Below are 23,748 nucleotides of genomic sequence, written 5' to 3' on the forward strand. Positions count from 1 at the left end.
TTTTCTGGGTCTCCCACGCAGGTGCAGGGATCCAAGCACTTGGGCCATCTTCTACTGCTTTCCCAGGCCACAGCAGAGAGCTGGATTGGAAGTGGAGCAGCCGGGACTAGAATCAGCACCCATATGGGACACTGGCTCTGCAGGCGGAGTGGCACTACTTCGCAGTGCCAGCCCTGTGTTGCTAATATTTTGATATGTAAACAATGGTGCAATGATAGGTATGATATAAAATTTCTGAGAGGGGATCAAGGAATCAGGCTGAACAGGAATATGTATAATGTTAAGAATTTCTCTAAGAGAAATTCCAGTGCCTTGTCATGCCATTGACGTGAAAGATACTGGGTATGTTGTGATCTACACCCCAGCTACCCCTGAAGAAGCAAAGGTTCAGGTTGGTATGCTGGCCAGACCATCCACGCTTTCCACTCAAAACCAGGTTGGGGGCCAGCGCTGTGGCATAGCAGGTAAAGCTGCTGCCTACAGGCCGGCGCCGCGGCTCACTAGGCTAATCCTCTGCCTTGCGGCGCTGGCACACCGGGTTCTAGTCCCGGTCGGGGCACCGATCCTGTCCCGGTTGCCCCTCTTCCAGGCCAGCTCTCTGCTGTGGCCAGGGAGTGCAGTGGAGGATGGCCCAGGTGCTTGGGCCCTGCACCCCATGGGAGACCAGGATAGGCACCTGGCTCCTGCCATCGGATCAGCGTGGTGCGCCGGCCGCAGCGCGCCTACCGCGACGGCCATTGGAGGGTGAACCAACGGCAAAAGGAAGACCTTTCTCTCTGTCTCTCTCACTGTCCACTGTCCACTCTGCCTGTCAAAAAAAAAAAAAGCTGCTGCCTACAATGCCGGCACCCCATATGGACGCCGGTTCGAGTCTCAGTTGCTCCACTTCCGATCCAGCTCTCTGTTATGGCCTGGGAAAGCAGTAGAAGATGGCCCAAGGTTTTGAGCCCCTGCACCTTGTGGGAAACCTAGAAGAAGCTCCTGGGTCCTGGCTTTGGATTGCTGCAGCTCCAGCCGTTGCGGCCAATTGGGGAGTGAACCAGTGGATGGAAGACCTTTCTCTCTCTCTCTCTTCCTCTGCCTCTCTGTAACACTGCCTTTCAAATAAGTAAATAAATCTTAAAAAAAAAAAAAAAGTTGGGCCAGTGGCGTGGCTCACTTGGCTAATCCTCCCCCTGCGGTGCCGGCACCCTGGGTTCTAGTCCTGGTTGGGGTGCTGGGTACTGGTCCTGGTTGCTCCTCTTCCAGTCCAGCTCTCTGCTGTGGCCCGGGAGGGCAGCGGAGGATGGCCAAGTGCTTGGGTCCCTGCACCTGCATGGGAGACTGGGAGGAAGTACCTGGCTCCTGGTTTTGGATCGGCGAAGCGCCAGCCATAGTGGCCATTTGGGGAGTAAACAAATGGAAGGAAGACCTTTCTCTCTGTCTCTCCTCTCTCACTGTCTAACTCTGCCTGGCAAAAAAAAAAGTTGGAGATGACCAAGAGAAACACTTGGAATTCACAGGCCGGGGAGGACATACATTTGGGAGCTAAAGGCATGATGTGGATGAGATCACCCAGAATCCTTTGCCCGGAGTCCCAGCAGATAGTGAGGGTAGCATTCGGGGGTGTCGGTCACAAACTCGGACAGGAAATGATTTTGCTTTTGCTTTCTAACCTTCACTTGTCATTTTGTGGTTTTCTCAAAGTGATGACTACAGGCAACAAGTCACAAGAGGATTAGCAGTTTCTCTATTGGCCATCGAAAGAAATTTCTGTCATATCCCAGTTGTAGGTATCTTAAAATATCTGTGCATTCATTTTGCTCGACTTCAAAATGATAATTCCTAGACTTGCTAACAGATCTGTATAGTTGATGGGTTTCTACAGTACAAAGAGTTTTAAAAAAATGTTTTTGATCATTATTCCCATTTGAGTTGGTTTCCTCTGCATTATTACAGTTTGTTTTTAGAAATATTAAAATAAAAAGCAGTCTACAGAGTTTACTAAACTCTGGTACAAAAAGAGCTTCAGAACCTTTGCTCTGGGTGCCAGTCACAAACCCAATGCCTTCAATATCCACCTGGAGACCTGGAAATCAGTGTGTTCTTTGGTTTTCCAGTGTTTGAAGAGAAGAAAGGGTGTCCTTCCTTTTAACTTTATGCTAAGAAAAATTGCATTAAATACCTGATATAAATATCAATTGAGGGGCCAGCACTGTGGTGTAGCAGGTAAACCAGCCGCCTTCAGTGCCGGCATCCCATATGGGCACCAGTTGGAGTCCCGGCTGCTCCACTTCCGATCCAGCTCTCTGCTATGGCCTGGGAAAGCGGTAGAAGATGGCCTAGGCGCTTGGGCCCCTGCACCCGCGTGGGAGACCCAGAAGAAGCTCCTGGCTCCTGGCTTCAGATCGACACAGCTCTGGCTGTTGCGGCCATCTGGGGAGTGAACCAGCAAATGGAAGACCTCTCTCTCTCTCTCTCTCTCTGCCTCTCTGTAACTCTACCTTTCAAATAAATAAATAAATAAATCTTCAAAAAATATCAGCTGATGCTGGCTTCCATGTCAGAAATATTAAGGGGTGAAGGATTAGGGCAAACTACAAGCATAGGCCCAAGTTAAAGTGGTAGCTTCTCGTTCCAGCTGACCCCTTGCCCTATGGGAAAGTGGGCCTAGGATGGCTAGGACTTTCAACTTTCAAGAAAGCTCCGGAGTTTGGAGTGTTGCATATTTGCCAAAATCCATGGTGGGCATTTGGTGAGGTGGTCAAAATAACATTTGGGATGACCACATGCCATATGGGAGCATCCGGGTTTGAGTCTCAGCTCCACTTTCTTTCTTCTTTTTTTTTTTTTTAATTTTTTATTTTTTTGACAGGCAGAGTGGACAGTGAGAGAGAGAGACAGAGAGAAAGGTCTTCCTTTGCCGTTGGTTCACCCTCCAGTGGCTGCCGCGGTAGGTGCGCTGCGGCCGGCGCACCGCGCTGATCCGATGGCAGGAGCCAGGTGCTTCTCCTGGTCTCCCATGGGGTGCAGGGCCCAAGGACTTGGGCCATCCTCCACTGCACTCCCTGGCCACAGCAGAGAGCTGGCCTGGAAGAGGGGCAACCGGGACAGGATCGGTGCCCCGACCGGGACTAGAACCTGGTGTGCCGGCGCCGCAAGGCGGAGGATTAGCCTAGTGAGCCACGGCGCCGGCCATCAGCTCCACTTTCAATTCCAGCTACCTGCTAATAAGCACCCTGGGAGGCAGCAGGTGGTAGTGGTTCAAGTAGCTGGGTGGCCACCACCCATGAGGGAGATCTGGCTTGAGTTCTGGGCTTCTGGCTTCAGCCTGGCCCAGTCCTAGCTGTTGCAGACATTTCGGAAGAGAAACAGCAGATGGGAACTCTGTCTTTGTCTCTCCCTCTTGGTTTGCTTGCCTTTTAAATAAAAAGAAAATTTTAAAAAAGGGGGGGAGGGCATGACAGCTTTTCTAACTTATGTTTATTTTCTTTTTAAAAAAGATTTACTTATTTATTTGAAAGTCAGAGTTAGAGAGAGAGAGAGAGAGAGAGAGAGAGAAGTAGAGTCAGAGAGAGGGAGAGAGAGAAAGAGAGAGAGAGAGAGGTCTTCTATCTGCTAGTTCACTCCCCAATTGACCGCAATGGCCTGAGCTGAGCCGATCTGAAGCCAGGAGCCAGGAGCTTCTTCCGGGTCTCCCACGAAGTTGCAGGGGCCCAAGGACTTGGGCCATCTTCCACTGCTTTCTCAGGCCATGGCAGAGAGCTGGATCGGAAGTGGAGCAGGAGGGTCTTGAACTGGTGCCCACATGTGTTGCCGGCACTGCAGGCCAGGGCGTTAACTCGCTTCGCCACATGCTGCCCCCCTCTCTTTTAAATTAAATTAAAATCAACAGGCAGGGCCCACAATGACCTCTTTCCAGGCTGCCCGGAGCACTAAGCTGGGGGACCTGGGCCTTAAGGGAAAAGCAAAGAAAGCTGAATAGGGAACGTGGGAGAGCCGCTACTGTCTGGCAAGCAGAGGAAGAGAAGGCACCGATGGAGACAGACAAGAGACAGTGGTAAGTGGTGGTGGGGGGGGGGAGGAGCAGGCATGTCTCATAGGGGCTTGGGCTTTCGAGGAGGGAGAAGGGGCCCCAGTGTGGGTGGCTCAGCAGAGGGCGGCTGAGAGAGAAGCCTGATGTACTTTTTTATTTTTTATTTATTTATTTTTTTTTATTTTTGACAGGCAGAGTGGACAGTGAGAGAGAGAGACAGAGAGAAAGCTCTTCCTTTTGCCGTTGGTTCACCCTCCAATGGCCACCGCGGTAGCGTGCTGCGGCCGGCGCACCGCGCTGTTCCGATGGCAGGAGCCAGGTACTTATCCTGGTCTCCCATGGGGTGCAGAGCCCAAGCACTTGGGCCATCCTCCACTGCACTCCCTGGCCACAGCAGAGAGCTGGCCTGGAAGAGGGGCAACCGGGACAGGATCGGTGCCCCGACCGGGACTAGAACCCGGTGTGCCGGCGCCGCAAGGCGGAGGATTAGCCTGTTGAGCCACGGCGCCGGCCTGATGTACTTTTTTAATTATTATTATTTTTTTGACAGGCAGAGTGGACAGTGAGAGAGAGAGACAGAGACAGAGAGAAAGGTCTTCCTTTGCCGTTGGTTCACCCTCCAATGGCTGCTGCGGCCAGCGCATCGCGCTGATCCGAAGCCAGGATCCAGGTGCTTCTTCCTGGTCTCCCATGCGGGTGCAGGGCCCAAGGACTTGGGTCATCCTCCACTGCACTCCCTGGCCACAGCAGAGAGCTGGCCTGGAAGAGGAGCAACCGGGACGGAATCTGGTGCCCTGGCTGGGACTAGAACCCTGTGTGCCAGCGCCACAGGCGGAGGATTAGCCTATTGAGCCACGGCGCCGGCCTGCCTGATGTACTTTTCAGAGGTCACCATTTGAGCCTGCCTCTCTGCCCACTTGCCTTTGTCTTTGCCGTGACACCTTTTCCTGCCCCACTGCTTAGTGACCTCCTGCCCGTTCTGGGAGGCCTGGCTTCAGTGTGACCACCTCTCTCTGTCCTGTGTTCCGTGGTTATCCATCCGACACGTGACTCGCTCTCCTGCCAGGCTCCCAAAGTCCTTGGTTCTGCCTTACAGCACTTACACATCTGACTCTAGTACACTTTGTGGTCTGTGTGTTTTACCCACACCTCACCACATTTTGTGGTTCAGACGTTGGATTTTTTTTTTTTAACATCTTCCTCCCAAAGTCTGTCCCATGCTTGGCAAGATATGTGGTGCTTGAGACGTCTGCTGAACCACAGAGGTTAAGACCAAGAACTCAACACCAAGCTGCCTCTGGGGCCAGCATCACAGTATACAGTCCATGAATCCACTGCTTGCAACACTGGCATCCCATGTGGGTGCAGGTTCATGTCCTGGCTGCTCCACTTCTGATCCACCACCCTGCTAATGCATCTGGGAAAAGTAGCAGAAGATAGCCCAAGGATTTGGGCTCCTGCACCCAAGCGGGAGATCCGGATGAAGCTCCTGGCTTCAGTCCCAACTGTTGCTGCCATTTGGGGAATGAACTAGCAGAAGGAAGATCTCTCTCCCTCTCTGTAACGCTGCCTTTCAAATAAGTAGATAAGTCTTAGAAAAAAAATAACCAAGCTGCCTCACTGGGGAACCTGGCTGTACCACTGTGTGGCCCTGAGCAGAGTTTTTGGCTAACTCCTCATCTGCAAATGTAATCCTCACACCAAACTTTCACTGTGAGGCATAATATTGAGTAAGCTACACTCGAAACACTCAGAGGAGTGCCTGGCACTTACTAAGCCTTATCAAATTGTCAGTTATCATGTATGCAAATATGTGAATATCATGATTAAATGCAGATTTATTAAAGGTTTATTAGCATCATCTGTTTTGTACACCAATGTAGTTCTCAGAGCCCTGGACAGCGCGTGGAACATAGTAGACATTTAAAAACTGTTTGTTAACTTCCTGATGGGTTTCTCTTGTGTTCACTCCGGACTCACACTGCTTTTTCAGTGAGGGGTCGGTGGCAGGGTATTCAAGTCATTCGTTCTGAAACCAGGGTCCAACAGTACGAAGTCTGTGGGCTTGCCTAGAGCGGAACCCCTGTATTTTATCTGTCTAGATGCTCAATCTACAAAGAAATGTCTGGAACCCAGAGCAAAGTTTGGTTGGGAAGGAAAATCTACAGTCGCACATGTACCAGGAATAATCTTTGTCTGATTTGTTGGAAAAGATTCAAATCCCCCTCCCTAGGCAAAGCTGATCAGAGTGCAAGGTGCAAGTTAATTTGAATTTTGCTTTTTTTTTTCCCCCTTCGTTCTCACAGGAAACGGAACAGGCTTTCAAAGTTCTATAAATAGTTCATGTAACCAACAAAGACCTAGTGGTGCAGTGGCCTGGACCTGGATTCGAATCACTGCCCCTCGCTCAGCCGCCCGTAAAACACGGATTGCGCAGGCTCTCCCATGACCTTTGCTTTTCTCATCTATACAATGGAGATGCCTTTTTTACTTTCTTCACCGGTTTTTGATGAGAAGGATGTAAATTGCGCATGAGACTACTGAAGTCGTATGCCAATGCATTATGCCCGGTATCTCCATGCGGGTTCCACGGTAGGGCTCAGAAGAATGAAGAGCGTAGGTCGTCGTCGGGAAAGGGGCCGGGGCCCCGTAATCTGATAACGGCAAGGCTCGCTGGGGTCGGAGGGGGCCCGGACTTTCCCGGCCCACGGTCCTCCAGGGGCAGAGCCACGAGGCTTCTGCCGATCGCTCCGCGCTGCTTGAGGGCCCAGAGATCCAGGCTCAACTCCATGCTTGGTTTCCGGTCAAACGTCACAATCTAGAGAGGCCACTGAGGACTAACGCAGAGGCACCCTCAAGACGCTGACGTGAAAGCCGAGCCGCAGGGAAGGAGAGGGTCGCTGCGATGCTGAGGGAGCAACGCTACAGCCCGCAGACAGGAGGGTGGCGCCCGATGCGGCAGGAAGGCAGCGGAGGAGGGGCTCGCCATCCCGAGTGAAAGTGAGGCCCGGGCGAGAGGGGCCAACCAGAGGAATCTCGGTTCCCACACCTCGACTCCCGGCCTTGACTACGGTTCCTTCCGCAGACGCCCGGGCCCCTGGCCCCGCCTCTAACGTAATCAGACCGTACCATGTCTCCCTTCTAGGGGTGTAGACGAATCGTAGGCTAGGCCTGCAGAGCGAAGGTGAGCTATTGATCAGAGAACACATGATGATATGTATTCTCTAATATGTATTAGTTAGTTTTCTTCCCTTCTTTCTGCTAGCACCCTCGACCCTCCCCGGAAGGTGGTAGGAGTCCGGCCCCGCTTCCCCCCTTCGTTTTCGGCGGTTGGTACGTTCCTCCGCGGTACGTGGGCGGGGAGGCGTACATAAGCCTCGACGCAGGAGGCGGGGCTGCTCAGTCCTCTAGGCGTCGGTGTTCCGAGCTGTCGGAATCTTGCTGCTTGGCGGCCTCTGCGCGCGTGCGCGGACATGGCCTCAAACGGTATGTAAGGGCGCGAGGCAGCGGTGGCGCGCTGCTCCGGAGGGCCTGCCTTGCTCTCTCCTAGCTGGGCTTTTGATTTTTTCAGTGGGGCCAGGGCGGCGATCGCGTGTAGGATATTTTCGAACCCCTGTGGCGGGAAGCCCGCGGAGAGGGGCGGAAGGGGGGGCGGGAGGCTGTTGTCGCCATTTTGTTTTGCTCCTCTGGCGCGTTTCGTGCGGGGCGGGAAGTCTTCCCTCCGTTGTTCCCTTGGATGAGGTGGGGGGAGGACGGTTTTCGGCGAGTTCGAGTCTGTGGCAGCGGGCGGAAATGCCCAGGTTCCCGTGGCCTCCCCCCCACCCCGGTCTCCACGCCGCGCTCGGGCCCGCTTTGTCGCAGTGCTGCATCCGGGCACTCGGTGCGCGCACGCGCCCTGCGGGCCCCTCCCCCGTGCTCGCGGCGCGGATCCCCCCTTCCCCGCCTCGTGTCGGGCCGGCTTTTTGTCGCGAGACCCTCGGTAGCGGACTCGGCGGCCCGCCTCCGGCGTGGGCCTCGCCCCTCAGGGTCCCACGGGAAGGGGCGGGACCGCTGCGTTCCCGCCTCGGTTGCCACGCGGCCGGGGGCGGATGCTCGGGATCGGGGCCGCGCGCCCGGCCTAACGGTTGAGGGGGGCGTCGGGGAGATCCGCCAACGGCCTCGGGGGCCGGGTCCGAGGGTTTTCCCGCCTAAATTTCCTTTTTCCCGAGGTGGGAACGGGTGCCCGAGGCCACACCCTTCCCCGATCCCTTTGCCGTTTCCTGCGGCGGGAAGCGCCTGGGTTCCTGGAATGAGGGCAGGACGCTGCCGCGTCTCGAATGTGACGTCCTAAAAGCGCTTTTCGGTACCTTTTGGGTTGCGGCGGCTCCCCCTGGCTGAGAAGCCGGCACGAGTCGACGAGAGCCTGTTGGAGCCCCAGGCCTGGGGACTTGAGCACTGATCGAATTGATGAGGGGCCTTGTCGTTTGGCGTCACGGGACCTCTGCTTTTTGGTGGCTTGGCTTTGCTTTAAGACTCGCCTCTGGTTTTTCTCCCAAGATTGGCCAAAGGGCGAAAAATGACTTTTTTTTTTGGTGCCCATTTAGGAACTCCATGGCCTTTGTCATGGAGTGGGTGTGACAGGGACAGGGATGGGACAGGTTTTCTAGCAGTTCCTCACGTGAGTGGAGTTTGCAGAGAGGAAGAGTCTGGTGGGGCGTTGGTGGCCAGCAGGGCAGGAGTAGGCTGGTGGGTTTCCTGGCTCCGATGCCCAGTGCTTGGGTTAAGGAATAGACCTGGCAACCCCTTTCTTGACCCTAACGCTGATTGTCTTTTCTCTCATCAGACTATACCCAGCAAGCAACCCAAAGGTGAGTGCTGTGTCTGGGCTTCTAGAATTCCTAGCGGGCTAGGGTGGTTGAGGTCGTTTTTCTTGACTGCACTCTTCCCCCCTCCCCTGCAGCTACGGGGCCTACCCCACCCAGCCTGGGCAGGGCTACTCCCAGCAGAGCAATCAGCCCTACGGACAGCAGAGTTACAGCAGCTACGGACAGTCGGCAGACACTTCAGGCTATGGCCAGAGCAGCTACGGTTCTTCTTACGGACAGACCCAGAACAGTGAGTCTGTCTTGGGGGGGGGGGGGTTGCCCTGCCTTGAAATCCTAAGCAGTGCTGAAGTGGTGAACCTCTCATGTTTTTTCCCCTTTAATCCTAAAACTTCTTGGAGTCTGGAGTCCAATGAAAATGCTTCCTTCCTTGCTTTTAATTGTTTCCTTTTTTCCTCTGACTTTTTGTTTATGATGTACCTTTTCTCTATTTCCCTTCTAAGCATGAGGGCATACTCCCTAAAGGGAGCGCCAGTCTTAGGCTGATTCTTAGTGGAGAAAATGGTCTTCTTGTCTGAAGTCCCGTTACTGGGCATCATGGGATACGCCAGGAGATGGAATTTGCCCCCGAGTTCTGGAGTGTAAATAATTCATGTGGGTTTTCTTGTGTATGGTGTACACATACCAGCATATTAAAACGTGGTTGACACAGAGGATATTTTGAGTAAGAGTCCAGTCTTGGAGACTGGCTTTAGGATAGGTGAAATAAAATTGGAACTGTCTCTAAAAAGTCAGTAGGAGTTAGAACATTAACCTTAGAGTTCAGAAGACTCCTTTCCCTGGCTGGGAGTTGCAGCATTTACTAGCAGTTGCTAAGAGGTATGGATGAACATAGGTAGAGGATGTTTTTCTTTCAACCCGTCCCATGCCTTTGTTTCTTCATAGCTCTCGTGACTCCCTTGCTTTGTTTTTCTTCGTAGCAGGCTATGGCACTCAGTCAGCTCCCCAGGGATATGGCTCAACTGGCGGCTATGGCAGCAGCCAGAGTTCTCAATCATCCTATGGGCAGCAGTCTTCCTACCCTGGCTATGGACAGCAGCCAGCTCCCAGCAACACCTCAGGCAGGTAAGGTGTTTGCGTGCCCGGAAGATGAGGGGTGAATTGCTAAGGAAAAAAGGCAGAGCGATAGGAGGCGCAGTGGCGGGTGGCGGGGAGGGAGGCCTGTGTTGGGTAGGGAGGAGGGGATGTGTTGAAAGTGAAAGGAAGTTGTGGGCATGCCAGGGTTCTGATGCGCCTGTGTGTTTCCCGTAGTTACGGCAGCAGTTCTCAAAGCAGCAGCTATGGGCAGCCCCAGAGTGGGGGCTATGGCCAGCAGTCTGGCTATGGTGGACAACAGCAGAGCTATGGACAGCAGCAAAGCTCCTATAATCCCCCTCAGGGCTACGGACAGCAGAACCAGTACAACAGTAGCAGTGGAGGTGGCGGAGGGGGTGGCGGAGGTGAGAATGGGCCTTCAGCTGGCTCCTAATACCTGTTTTTTTCTAAGGATTTTTATTCTCCTCTTTGGCCTTTATCCTGAAAGCGTTGCTTTCTTGGTTCCTAGTCTTTATTTCTGTCGTCTCTTACTCTCTGGTACCGTTGAATTTTTTTCCTGCTACTTCATAGTCTTTTTTTTTTTTTTTTTAAATTTTTTTGAAAGCGCCTTTGTCTTTTCTGACAGGGAGCTACGGCCAAGATCAGTCCTCCATGAGCGGTGGTGGCGGTGGTTATGGCAGTCAGGACCAGAGTGGCGGCGGCGGTGGCTACGGGGGAGGCCAGCAGGACCGCGGGGGCCGCGGCAGGGGCGGCGGTGGCGGTTACAACCGCAGCAGTGGTGGCTATGAGCCCAGAGGACGTGGAGGTGGCCGTGGAGGCAGAGGCGGCATGGGGTAGGTGTCTCGTGAGCCAGGGAGTATCTTGGGCGGGGAGTGCGGAGGGTTGCATGAGTCTCCTGGAAGCCAGTCTCTAGTGCATGGTTAGTGTTCTTGTGTGCTCTAGGGATCTCTGAGGACTTTGATTTGGGAGCGATTACTGTCTCTTTGTACACATCCCCATTTCATTTTTGCGAGAACTTAGGAGCCTAAACTCCCGTCCACACCTCTGAATAGAGATTTGAGTATTGACACTTTTATTTCCAAAGTCAAGGAAAAACCACGTAGATGTGTACGGATTGGAGTCATTGATATCCTAGGCAAGAATCGTGGAAGTAAAGACTTCTTTCTCTGCAAGGGAAACCGATGATCCCACTCCTGGGAAGCAGTAGGGAAACGTGGTCTATGTATCCCGTGTGTCCTCTCAGGGAGTTGGTAATGCTTAACTCGACTTCAGCTTCCAGGGATTGGCTACTCTGTCCGCATTCTGGAGTCATTTGAATCCATGAGCTTGATTTGCACTAATTTGACTGACAGTAGTGGTTTTGTGTGCGACTTGGTTTGATGGGGTCATCTGAAGCGTGCAGACCTTTGGGGCAGAGTCCTCCGCCATGGTGTCCCACCTATTTGTTCCTCGGTCCAGCGCCCTGCCCCGGTCACTTAAGAGACGTCAGCTTGTCCCACTGCACCTTCCCTTCCCCCTGAAGTTGAAGTAAAACCCTAGATTTGATGTTAAAACAGTCGTCAAATCTGTTGCTAAATAACACTATGAAGGGACCCTACTTGTGTCTCCCTTGAAAAGGGGAGGAATGCCAGTGTTAACTCCTTTTTGAGGAAAAAGTGGGCTTTTTAAAATGAGTTTGTATGTATGGTAAGTATTCAGAGGTGGGTGGGGGCAGTCTCAAAAAAACGTACAAAGAATAAGGCAAACTCTGTTGTGTGCGTGTGTTTAATGCAAAACTTTAAAAAGCAACAACTGTTATGTGACTGTTAACTTGCTCTGCATTTTATGTGCCACAGGTATGAAAGGTGACATTGCAAAATACTCCGCTCTTCTCGCAGTGTAGAAGGGGTGACCCCGGGGGTGGGGGAGATCATACGTATCTCAGTAGTCAGGATAGGGCTTAGCTAAGTTGGTCTTGCTTTAAGGGGACATTGCCTTTGGTTTTGACTTTTTATGGAATGGGGTTGGGTCTGCTTGCTGCTTTCAAAGCAAAAACCACAAACATACGTGTTCAGGGCTACCCCAGCCTGGTGTGAAGTGTCTGCTGGGTAAATCCGGGGTAGGGTTTTTAAACCAACTGCTTGGTTGTCAACTACTCACGACAAGAGGAAAAAAACACCTGCTACATCGGAAGAACGACCAAGGAAAATGGGTCATTTTTTTTTCCAGAGGAAATAGACATAACATTTTAAAGCAAAATCTTTAAAAACTGTGTCTGAGAAATTGCACACGTGCGTGTGACATGCTCAAAGGTCAGACAAGGGGCGGTCAGGAAGGGCTGTATTTTAGTAGCCACTCGTACCTTTTTCCCAAAACACCTACCCATGTTTGGGGAATGTTAAAATTCAAAAAAACCAAAAAACAAAACAAAACAAAAAAAACACCTTTTGTAGCCGTTGGAAGCTTCATGTCCTTTCTTCTAACTTGTCTTCTCCAGCGGAAGTGACCGTGGTGGCTTCAATAAATTTGGTGGTAAGTGAACAGAGTTTCCAAAATTCCCAACTCCCAGCAATGCTTTGTCTGATTGTTCATTTGCAGATGTCTTAGTGTGTGAATTTAAGTGTCAAAGGTTTTGAAGTGTCCAGAACCACCTCCAGAAAAGGGGTGGGGTAGAATGCCACCTGCTGCCAGATGTGTGCTAACCTGGAGGCAGGCAGGGGTAAGACTCAACAGTCAACCGGTACCAAATTGGTTTTGACTCAGGTTACTAAGAGGTGTCTTAGTAGGCCTCTGACAGGGGTGTCGCCACACCTGGCACCTAGTGATCACCATCGTGAGAAACTGGAGAGTGCGTGCTGGAACATGTGCTGCCAACTGGGCTTTAGGATCCTTTTGATCATTGTGTCCAAGACTTTGTGTGTGTGCGTGCGTGTGTGTATATGTATGTGTGTAACAATCTCCAAATGTTTCAACTCTGGGAGAGGGTTGTGAATACTGCCCTACCCTGAGGATGGTGAAGTTGGTATATATATATTAAAAAGTACTGAATGGTGTCAATGTACTTCTCCGTAAGTGTCTGAATCATAGACGGGCCAATAGAAACTAGCTCTGGGAAGGAAGGCGTGGACTACTTCAAGAAAGGTTGGGAGCATGTGTGGCTCATGGGAAATAACCAGGTCTTAATCAGCACAAACTGAATTCATGGGAAAAAAGAGACAAATTTGAGAAGTCTCCCAGTAAGCTGGAACTTTTCTGGTTTGGTTAATAAAAGGTTTCTTGATTCATTTTCAACATTTAAAGCCAAAGGCTTGGGTTCATGACTTAGGTGTCATTGCGTATGGGTATAAATATATATGGCGAATTCAGATAAACATTGGTCAAAGATGGTCTCTGGAAAAAAAGAAGAGGCTACATTATGGAAATAAGATTTCTGGTCTGTTCCCTGGGGCATGCTTTAAAAGTATAATAGCTATTATGTATGGTTTTTTTTTTTTTAAATTTTCATGTGGCTTTGGGGGAAACAATATGGTTTTAAGAATGGTTTCTAAAGATGAAATTAAAAATCGTTCCACAAAGGATAAGTGTCTTGGTGTTAAAGTTTGGAGAAACTGGATGGATGCACATCATGTTGCTGGTGGTGAGCCCCTGTCTCTCGGGTGAGAGTACAGGGCCAAGCTATGAGTTGGTTTAACCTAATGGGTTGTACCCCGCCCCCCTCCACATCTGTGCTGAGGACATTTCCCAGCCTGAGCCGGGGGGAGGCAGCATTTTCTCAAGTGTGGACTTGTCCCTGTGGGGACTGAATTACAGATCTTAAGAAAAGGGCCTGTGTCTTCTCCTGCCTAGGTTTTCTCCTCTGGGCAGGGTTTGGAGTGAGGCTGTGAGCACTTACCTGACACTTGACAAGAGTTTGCATTTGGTGTTAGTTTTTTCCTTGGTGTGTCCTTTCTTGTTGACTAATGGCTCCTTTTTTCCTTGTTTTTGTTTTTTTTTGTTCTTTTTTTCATGTCACTTAAGGCCCTCGGGACCAAGGATCACGTCATGACTCTGGTGAGTTCACAGGTGGTTTTGGAAGAATGACCAGAGTGGTAGAAGACCTATGTGTTTGAAATTGGGGTGGGGTGGAGGGGACAGAGGTGGGAAGGGAGGATAGAACTCTAGTATGCAGTGGTTCATAAGGCAGTCTGTCAGGAATACATGATGAATGGGTTCCCCCCTGCGGCAACTTTAGCAAGTCGCAGGTGATGCTGACGCATGTTTGGACCACAATGCAGAACTGCTGGTTTAAAGCAGTGGCTTTTTAAAATGTGGATCGTGGCCAAGTTTCAGAACCAAATGTGAATGAAAGCCTGATTGTATCACACACAAAGGAAGGGAAGCATTTAGAGTCTTGTGACTGGTCACGTTTGGAGACTAGATGAAATGTAAGGTTTCTTACTATAGGTCTTCAGTGGAACGTTGATAAATACAGGTGCACTTTGTTGTGATCTTAGGTAATTCACTTTTTTTTTTTTTTTTAAGGTTTATTTATGTGAAATGCAGAGTTAAGGAGGGAGACAGGTCTTTCATTCCGCTGGCTCATTCCCTAAACAGCTGCAATGGCTGGGGCTGGCTGGTTTTGAAGCCAGGAGCTAGGAGACCCTGCCTTCCAGGCACATTAGCAGGGAGCTGGATCAGCAGTGGAGCAGCTGGAACTTGAACTGGCACCCAGATGGGATGCCGGCGTCTTAACCTGCTGTGCTGTAACACTGGCCCCAGGTAGTTAACTTTTGGGGGCTGATTTCCGTACTGTTTATTAACATGCTTAAAACGTGTTATAAGCCTAAAACTTAATCATGGCTGGTGCAATAAGGGCATTCAAATGTTAAGATGGAAGGGTTGTGGATTTCTTTTAAGTTGTCTGACCTAAATCCAAAATGGTACTGGCTGTTCGAGAGCTTTTCAGAATTTTTTTTTCAGGATCACATGTTAAGGTTAGATTATTAAGGGGGCCGGGTGCTATGGTGCAGTAGGTTAATCCTCCGCCTGTGGCGCTTGCATCCTATATGGGCGCTGGTTCTAGTCCCAGCTGCTCTACTTCCAGTCCAGCTCTGCTGTGGCCTGGGAAAGCAGCAGAAGATGGCCCAAGTCCTTGGGCCCCTGCACTCACATGGGGGACCAGAAGGAAGCTCCTGGCTCCTGGCTTTGGATCGGCTCAATTCCGGCAGTTGCAGTCATTTGGGGAGTGAACCAGCGGGTGGAAGACTCTTCTGTCTCTCCCTCTCCCTCTGTAACTTTGACTCTCAAATAAAATAAATCTTAAAAAAAAAAAAAAAAATCGATTTCACGTTTGTTGTCTCTCTTTAACCCCTTGTTATAACTTTGTTTTTCAAATTTGCATTTCCTTCTGTTCCTCAAGCAGAACAGGATAATTCAGACAACAACACCATCTTTGTGCAAGGCCTGGGTGAGAATGTCACCATCGAGTCTGTGGCCGACTACTTCAAGCAGATTGGCATTATTAAGGTACTTACATAGAGTTGGGTGTTTTCTGACCAGGCTTTTTGATTTCTCGTGTTCGTTGAAAACAAGTCTGAAGGGTTTTTCCCAACCTAATTTGCTTAGGTCAGGACAGTAGCTCTTGCCATTTTTGGGAAGAAATCACTTAATGGAAAACATACAGTTGACAAGGGCCTGCCCTGCGCTCTTAACAGCTGCAGTCTGAAGTCTTGAACAACACGGGTGTGAACAGATGATTTGGAGATGTGTGGCAAACTTTTTTGTAAAAATACACTGTGTAGTCTAGAAATACTGAATGTTATGAGTATATAAAACATACATAGATAGCCGTGTGTTTTATTGTATTGCCCTAAAATACAAACAACACACAAAGAGCACACAAACAGACCATATGTGGCACAGTTGGCGGTTGAAATGTAAACATAATAGCTATAGTATTGTCATGCTTGCATAAAGTGTTATTTTTCCTTTATTTTAAAGATGTGCTTGTTATTTTGAAAGAATTAGTGAGTCCCCATCATTAGCTGAGCAGCCAGTACTGACTGGGTCAGGCCAAAGCCAGGGTCTTCATCTGCGTCACAGGTGTTGGTGGCAGGGGCCCAAGCTATTAGCAGGGAGCTGGATGGGAAGTGGAGCAGCTGGGACTCTGAACTCATCCATATGGGATGCTGGCATTGCAGGCAGCAGTTTTACCAGCTAACGCCTGAATGCTGGTTCCATGACTTTGTAGATAACTGAAGCTACCTGGTTTTGCTTTTGTGGTGAGCTCAGGTGGTGTGTCTGTTTAAAATGCTATTTGATGGCAGTTACCTCTCTTGGGAGCAGTTCATCCCTCCAGTTAAGTTGTGGATTGAGGTAAAAGGTGATCTTGCCTTGTGTATTTTCCTTTGTTAAAGACTTAAAGGCAGAGAGAGGAAGGGACACAGCTTCAACCTGCTGGTTCACTCCCCAAATGGCCTCAGTGACGGGTTGGGCCAAGCCGAAACCAGGGGCTTGGAAATCCCATGTGTCTCCCACGTGGTTTCCAGGGACCCCAGTATTTGGGCCATCATCCAGTGACTTCCCAGGTGCATTAACAGGGAGCTGGATCGGAAATTCAGCAGCTGCAGCATGAACCTGCCTCCTAATACGGGGATGTAGGAGTTGCAGAGGGACAGCTTAATCTGCTGCACTACAGCGCTGGCCCCTGTCACGTACTTTTCTTGAAGATTTATTTTTATTTGAAAGGCAGAGTTAGAGATTGCCTTCTCATATTTTCCTTTTTTAAAGACTTAAAGGCAGGGAGAGGGAGAGACAGAGTTTCAGCCTGTTGGTTCACTCCCCAGATGGCCACAAAGGCCAGGGTTGGACCAGACTGAAGCCAGGAGTTTCATCCGGGTCTCTAACATGGGTACAGGGGCCCAAGCACTTGGGCCAGCCTCCACTGCTTTCCCAGGTGCATTAGCAGGGAGCTGAACAGCAAGTGGAGCAGCTGGGACTCAAACCTGCTCCCATATGGGAGCTTAACCTGCCATGCCACAGCGCTGGCCTCTATGTGTGTTTTCATAGTCTACTTTAATACCTGTAACGTACAGAACATGGTAATCTGTTGATTTCATTGTAAGGTTTCTGGTCAGCAGCAGGTTTTGAGGGAGTTAGACGTTAGGTGTGGCTGTTTGATGGCAGGGGTTGATGGCCCTTAACCCCTTCATGTTCAGGGGTCCGCTGTATACTATTTGACTTTATCTTTGTTGAAGTAAGAAGCAGTTGTAGACCATAGCTTTAATGGAAGTTAAGCAGGAAATGGCTGGGAAGGAGGAGCTGGAGTTTGGGAGTGATGAGGTTCGGGCTCTGGAGGAGGAATATCAAAGGTGATGCCGTCGGTCCTCTGGATCCATGGGTTCTGTGTCGCGTGCAGATTTACCCAGCCACAGATAAAAAATGTTTGGAAAAAAATTGTCATTGCTTATACAGTAGTGCGTAATAGCTGTTTGCATGGTATGTACGTTGTATTAGCTGTTGAGTAACCTGAAAGGATTTAAAGTAAATGGGAAGATGTGACTACATGCAGATGCCATTTTTGAAAAAAGATTGATTATAGAAGGCAGAGATAGAGGCCTTCATCTGCTGGTTCACTCCGCAGATGGCCGCAAAGGCCATAGCTGGGCCGATCCAGAGCCAGAAGCCAGGGTCTCCCATGTGGGTGCAGGGGCCCAAGCCATAGCAGAGAGCTGGATTGGAAGTGGAGCAGTGCCCTTGTGGGATGCCGGTACTGCAGGTGGTGGCTTTACCCACTATGCCACAGTGCCTGCCCTGCAGGTACAATTTTAAGAGGGATTTGAATATGCAAAGATGGTGGGGGTCCTAGAAGCAACCATGACTTGGAGATACTGAAGGATGCCTGCTATAGTCTCAGAAATCATTGTTTTCTCATTTTGCTCTTTCAGACAAACAAGAAAACAGGACAGCCCATGATTAATTTGTACACAGACAGGGAAACTGGCAAGCTGAAGGGAGAGGCAACAGTCTCATTTGATGACCCGCCTTCTGCTAAAGCGGCCATTGACTGGTTTGACGGTACGTGTGAGGCACAGTGACGGAGCTGGAGGTGCAGTTAACACAGTACAGGTGTTTTCAGGAGAGCACGCTTAGATTGTACCAAGAGTGTTTTGGATCCACAGGTCTTGAATCAGAAGTCTTTTCTCTCGCCTTTATTTCTTTAGGTAAAGAATTCTCTGGGAATCCTATCAAGGTCTCATTTGCTACTCGCCGAGCGGACTTCAATCGGGGTGGTGGCAATGGTCGTGGAGGCCGAGGGCGAGGAGGTGAGGCGCTGCCTGTGGTTTTGATAGCTCCATTGGAAAGGGTATATGGGCGGCAGGGGGTAGATGAACCAGGCTTGGAAGGGGCCTGGACCCATACTTTCTGTGTCTGCACCAGGTCCCATGGGCCGTGGAGGCTATGGTGGCGGCGGCAGTGGAGGCGGTGGCCGAGGAGGATTCCCCAGTGGAGGTGGTGGTGGTGGGGGACAGCAGCGAGCCGGGGACTGGAAGTGTCCTAATCCGTGAGTGCATCTGCTTTTTTTCCTGCCTTTGTGGTGTGTGCCCTTGGCTCTGATAAGTTAACCTGATAACCAGGTTGGCTACTGAGTGACTGGTCAGCAGGTAGTGTGTGCCGTGTGCATACACTGGACAAAGGGGATGATTTCTCAGCTTGCCAGGGCGGCCAGGAGGAGCAGAAAGCTTGATCATGCTCCTTGCATGACATTTGCTTGAAAACTGGTGAATTGTTTATTTCAGGCATTTCCATTTAATATCTAGACTGTGGTTGGCCAGCGCCGACGGTAGTAGGGAAGGTGCGGACTGGGTTCCACGGTCACCGCGTGCGTTCCTTCACCTTTCGGGCGCCTCAGTGTTCTCACGCCGATTTCTAAGGGCACTGGAGTCTGTTGTAATGGGTCTTGCCTGCTTCCTGTCCCTCTGAACTAATTGTCTTCCTTTTGCTCAGTACATGTGAGAACATGAACTTCTCTTGGAGAAATGAATGCAACCAGTGTAAGGCCCCTAAACCAGATGGCCCAGGAGGGGGACCAGGAGGTTCTCACATGGGTAAGGAGGGCAGACCTGCTCATGAGCAGATGGGCCGAAGTCCTTCGTTGTTGAGCAGGGAGGCTGCGGTAGGGGAGCGCTTGGATGGGTATGTGAGATCTGTTTCTTTTTTTTCCTAGGGGGTAGCTATGGAGATGACCGTCGTGGTGGCCGAGGAGGCTACGATCGGGGCGGCTACCGGGGCCGTGGCGGGGACCGTGGGGGCTTCCGAGGGGGCCGGGGTGGTGGGGACAGAGGCGGCTTTGGCCCTGGCAAGATGGACTCCAGGTAAGACTCTAAGTAAAAGTAGAGTAATTGAACAGAGTGATGGGCTAGCAAGGTTTTGTTGAGTGATTTCATTTTGCAGCTAGATTGGAAAGAGATGGGACAGTAACCTAGTAGGCAGGGGAGGAAAATTGTCTCTGGGGAACTCACCTGTAAATGCCTCCTCCTCAGATGAGAGATGAGATAGCTGTTCACCTCAGGTGGGAGGGGGTGGATGGAGATGCTGGCCTCTCAAACCTAATGGACCTCTTATTTTTTTTTGGCAGGGGTGAGCACAGACAGGATCGCAGGGAGCGGCCGTATTAGTCCGGCTCCTGACTGAGGTTCTGGAGCGGCTTTTCTTCTGTACCCAGTGTTACCCTCGTTATTTTGTAACCTTCCAACTCCTGATCGCCCATGGATTTTTGTGTTGGACTACGTAATTGTAACCATACCTCTGGTTCCCATTAAAAAACCATCGTTTTAGTTAAATTTTGTTCCTCTTCCCCCTCTTCGCTCTCCTGGGGGATTGATGTCCGGGTCAGGAATGTGGGGAGTTTCAGATCATCCTGCATAGCAGGAATTGGAACAATTGGTTCCTGCACAGCGGGAACTGGAATCCAGTGTTTGCTACTTGATCCAGGAGAGAAAAAGCTGCAGTGGTATCCTTGAGAGGAGAGATTCAGACCTCTGTCCTGGCAGCACTGGATGCATGCGTGAGATAGATGGACACGATGCCGTGGGTGTTGTCCTGCATTTGCCCACAATTTGCATGCTGGTCTTCATTTCTCTTTATAGCAGTCTCACCCTTCAAAGAACTTTCTCTTTTGAGGCTGAACAAATTAGGCAGTATTAATATCTGACCATGTTGGTCAGATCTTTGTTGCTGTTTTCTTTTTTGTTTTTTGAAGATTTACTCTTTTTTTTTTGGACAGGCAGCAGGCAGAGTGGATAGAGACAGAGAGAAAGGTCTTCCCTTTTTTTTTTTTTTTGCTGTTGATTCACCCTTCAATGGCCGCTGCAGCTGGCGCATCTTGCTGATCCGAAGCCAGGAGCCAGGTGCTTCTCCTGGTCTCCCATGGGGTGCAGGGCCCAAGCACTTGGGCCATCCTCCACTGCACTCCCGGGCCATAGCAGAGAGCTGGCCTGGAAGAGGGGCAACCGGGATAGAATCCAGCGCCCCAACTGGGACTAGAACCCGGTGTGCCGGCGCCGCAAGGCGGAGGATTAGCCTGTTAAGCCACGGCGCTGGCCGAAGATTTACTTATTTTGAAAGTTCAGAGGGAGGGAGAGATCTTCTATTCGCTGGTTCACTCCCCAGTTGGCCACAGTAGCCAGCACTCTGCCAGATCAAAGCCAGAAGCTTTGGATCTTCCATGTTGGATGGAAGGGTCTCTGAACACTCGGATCATCTGCTTTTCCCAGGCCATTACCAGGCAGCTGGATCGGAAGTGGAGCAGCCAGGACACGAACTGGCACCCACATAGGATGCTGGTATTGCAGGCAGCAGCCTACCCTACCAAGCTACAGAGGGAGAGCACATCCTCATCCTTGGCCCTCAGAGGGCTTCTCACCCACCGAGTTCAGTACACTTGGTAGACAGCACCCTAGTCCAGCAGGGAGGGTGACTCAGATCCCATCTGAGGATGAAGTAACTCCTCTAGAGAGCAAACAGTTGGCCCAGGTTTTTTTTTTTTAATTAAGGACTTAGAGAGATTCTCCCTTCCAAATGGTTGCCATGAATGGGGCTGGCCCCAGGCCAAAACCAGGAGCTTGATCTGGGTCTCCCACATGGTTGCAGGGGCCCAAGCACTTGGGCTGTCTTTCGCTATCCCAGAATCCGTAGCAGGGAGCTTTATCAGCAGTGGAGGAGCCGAGACTTGAGCCACTGCCTAGTGGGATTCTTGTGTCACAGGCTGTAACTTAACCTGTTGTGCCGCAGTGCCAGCCCTCCACCCCCTTGGCCAGTTGGATCAGCAGGAAGGAGAGTAACAGCGTGACATTCATTTCTTGATGCCACAGGGGTTCTCTGGCATGATCATGGTCTCATCTAAAATCATGCAAGAGGAGGCCTTTCACTTTCCAGGCTGAAAGGGAAGGGCATTAGTTACGTGACTTAAGCAGCTCTTAACTCTCATTTCTTAGCATTTTCATTCTGAAGCCATTGTGCAGGAAGTCCTTGTAAGGGGCATGTTGAATGGTAAAGAAGGGTGGGGTTCAGTTAATGAGTGTCTCAAGCTCTCAGTCACATGCCTTGCCTGGCCTCTAAGGAGCTGCTGTTTTTCCCACGTGTGATACTGGTGAACTTGCCCTTGCCTGCCAGCCGGTTGTTGAGAGTAGATTTTAATCGCATAGAACTGAAAATTGCAGCCAAGAGTGAAAGGTTTGAATCATGGCTGTTGACAGAGAACACACCTTGCAAAGCAAGGGCCAGTAGGGGCCAGCTTGGGGATGCTCCTGGAACCCTCAGTTGGGAAATGCTCTCTGTTGGAATTGTAAGTACTGTTTGCTCTCCAGAGAGGAGTTACTGCATCCTGAGATGGGATCTGAGGCAGGGAAATGGGCTTTGTTTCGCCTCCCTGCTGGACGAGGGTGCTGACTACCGTGTGTACTGAACTTGGTTGAGAAGTCCCCTGAGGGCCAAGGATGAGGCTGTGCTCTCCCTCTGCTGTTGGCTCTGTTTCCGTCAACAATGTTGGATCTCGGTGTCCAGTGTCTTAGAGAAATTGGAGGTGGCGGCTTTGCTTAGCAGGGTTCTAATCTAGGGTTTGGTTGTGGTTCCCAGATTCTGCTGCTAAGAGAGGTGTTTTGGAGCTTCTTGACATGGCTGGGATTGTTAGTGTGTCAAGTTCTTAATGTCCTTAAGAAGGTTTTAGTCATTGGTTCTGGGTGACTGGTAGTGGGCGGATCCCATTTGGGGTGGCTTTTTTAGAGATGAGAACGGTGGTGTCTGAGAATGCTGGTTCTGGTGCCAGGTCATTGATGGGAAAGCAAGCCTGAGGCCCATGGGGCTTGAACTGTGGGCCCTCTGCTCTTCGCTGTGTCGTCTCTAGTAATAAATAGCCAGGCTTGTAACAGCCAGTCATATTCCTCTAATTGGTAAGGATTTTAGATCAGCCCTTCATACTTCAAAGAAAAGATTATTTCTGAATTGAAAGCCTGCTTTTGTGAGTCGAGTTTGAAATTGGGACAGGCAGGTTAACAAAAAGTGAGGAGTGTGGTTGTGGATGGGGAGAGGTATGCTATGGTCTCTGCCACCTTTGATTTAGTTCTTGGTTAGCCTTTTTTTTTTTTTTTTTTAAAATAATGAGATAAGCATTTAAACATTTATTTGAAAGAGTTGCAGAGAGGGACAGAGATCTTCCATCTGCTGGTTCGCTTTCCAGATGTCCACAACGACCAGGAGCCCAGAGCTCCATCCAGGTCTCCCACATGGGTAGCAGGGGCCTAAGCCACATAGGTCATCATCTGCTGCCTTCCTGGGCACGTGAGCAGGGAGCTGGATCGGAAGTGGAGCAGCTGGGACTTCAGTCAGCCTTTGTGTGGGATGCTGGCGTCCCTGGGAGTGGCTTAGCCTGATGCAACATTATGCTGATAAGGCTGGGCTTAATAAAGAGGGTCTAGGGGCCACTGCTGTGGTGTAGCAGGTAAAGGCGCCTGCAGTTCCGGCATCCTATATGGGCACCAGTTGGAGTCCCGGCTGCTCCACTTCCAATCCAGCTCTCTGCTGTGGCCTGGAAAAGCAGCGGAAGATGGCCCAAACCCTTGGGCCCCTGCACCCACGTGGGAGACCCAGAAGCTTCTGGCTGCTGGCTTCAGATCGGTGCAACTCCAGCTGTTGAGGCCAGTTGGCAAGTGAACCAGTGGATGGAAGACCCCTCCCTCTGTCTCTGTCTCTTTCTCTTTCTCTGCCTCTCCTTCTCTGTGTAACTTTGACTTTCAAATAAATAAATAAATCTTAAAAAAATCTTAAAAAAAATATAGAGGGTCTAGTGCTGATGCCAAGTTAATTGCTTTAGGTGTGTTCTGACTTCTAGTGTTAACTTTGAAAATTTTATTCTTGTATTTTTTTTGTGTGCTCATATCATGTGACAGAACAGGCTAAGCAACCTATCTTCTCATGAACTTTTTTCTTTTTTTAAAATTTTATTTGTTTGAAAGGCACAGTTACAGAGAGAGTTCCATCCATTGGTTCACTCCCCAGTTGACCACAACGGCCGAAGCTGCGCCGATCCGAATCCAGGAGCTTCTTCCTGGTCTCCACATGGGTGTAGGGTCCCAAGGACGTGGGCCATCTTCTGCTGGGTCTCGAACTGGCACCCATATGGGATCCCAGTGCTGCAGGTGGTGGCTTTACCTGTTAATGCCACAGTGTCAGCCCCATTTTTATTTTTTAAAATATATTTTCATATATTTGAAAGGCAAAGAGACAGCCAGGGCTAGAAAAGTCAATACCATGTGGGTGGCAGGACCCTAGTACCTGAACTATCACTTACTGCCTCCCATTGGCAGGAAACTATCAGACGCA

General features: G+C 50.4%; 1 protein-coding gene across 4 annotated transcripts; it reads left to right on the forward strand.

The window, feature by feature from the left end:
• Nucleotides 1–7,414: 7,414 nt before the first annotated feature.
• Nucleotides 7,415–19,712, forward strand: FUS (FUS RNA binding protein). Of its 4 annotated transcripts, none has more exons than XM_062181013.1 (15): nt 7,415–7,501; nt 8,838–8,862; nt 8,955–9,109; nt 9,798–9,942; nt 10,129–10,316; nt 10,538–10,745; nt 12,389–12,423; nt 13,909–13,941; nt 15,290–15,396; nt 17,817–17,946; nt 18,093–18,194; nt 18,310–18,433; nt 18,877–18,977; nt 19,097–19,244; nt 19,508–19,712. In XM_062181013.1, exons 1-15 carry the CDS (start codon nt 7,489–7,491, stop codon nt 19,545–19,547), a joined length of 1,554 nt encoding a protein of 517 aa, XP_062036997.1. In that variant the 5' UTR covers nt 7,415–7,488; the 3' UTR covers nt 19,548–19,712. The 4 variants fall into 4 exon arrangements, with proteins under 4 accessions (XP_062036997.1, XP_062036998.1, XP_062036999.1 ...); XM_062181014.1 differs by having other exon boundaries at nt 15,293–15,396; XM_062181015.1 differs by having other exon boundaries at nt 9,801–9,942.
• Nucleotides 19,713–23,748: the final 4,036 nt, after the last annotated feature.

This window comes from Lepus europaeus, chromosome 21 (genome assembly GCF_033115175.1).
Source record: "Lepus europaeus isolate LE1 chromosome 21, mLepTim1.pri, whole genome shotgun sequence".
In the NCBI taxonomy this organism is placed as follows: Eukaryota; Metazoa; Chordata; class Mammalia; order Lagomorpha; family Leporidae; genus Lepus; species Lepus europaeus.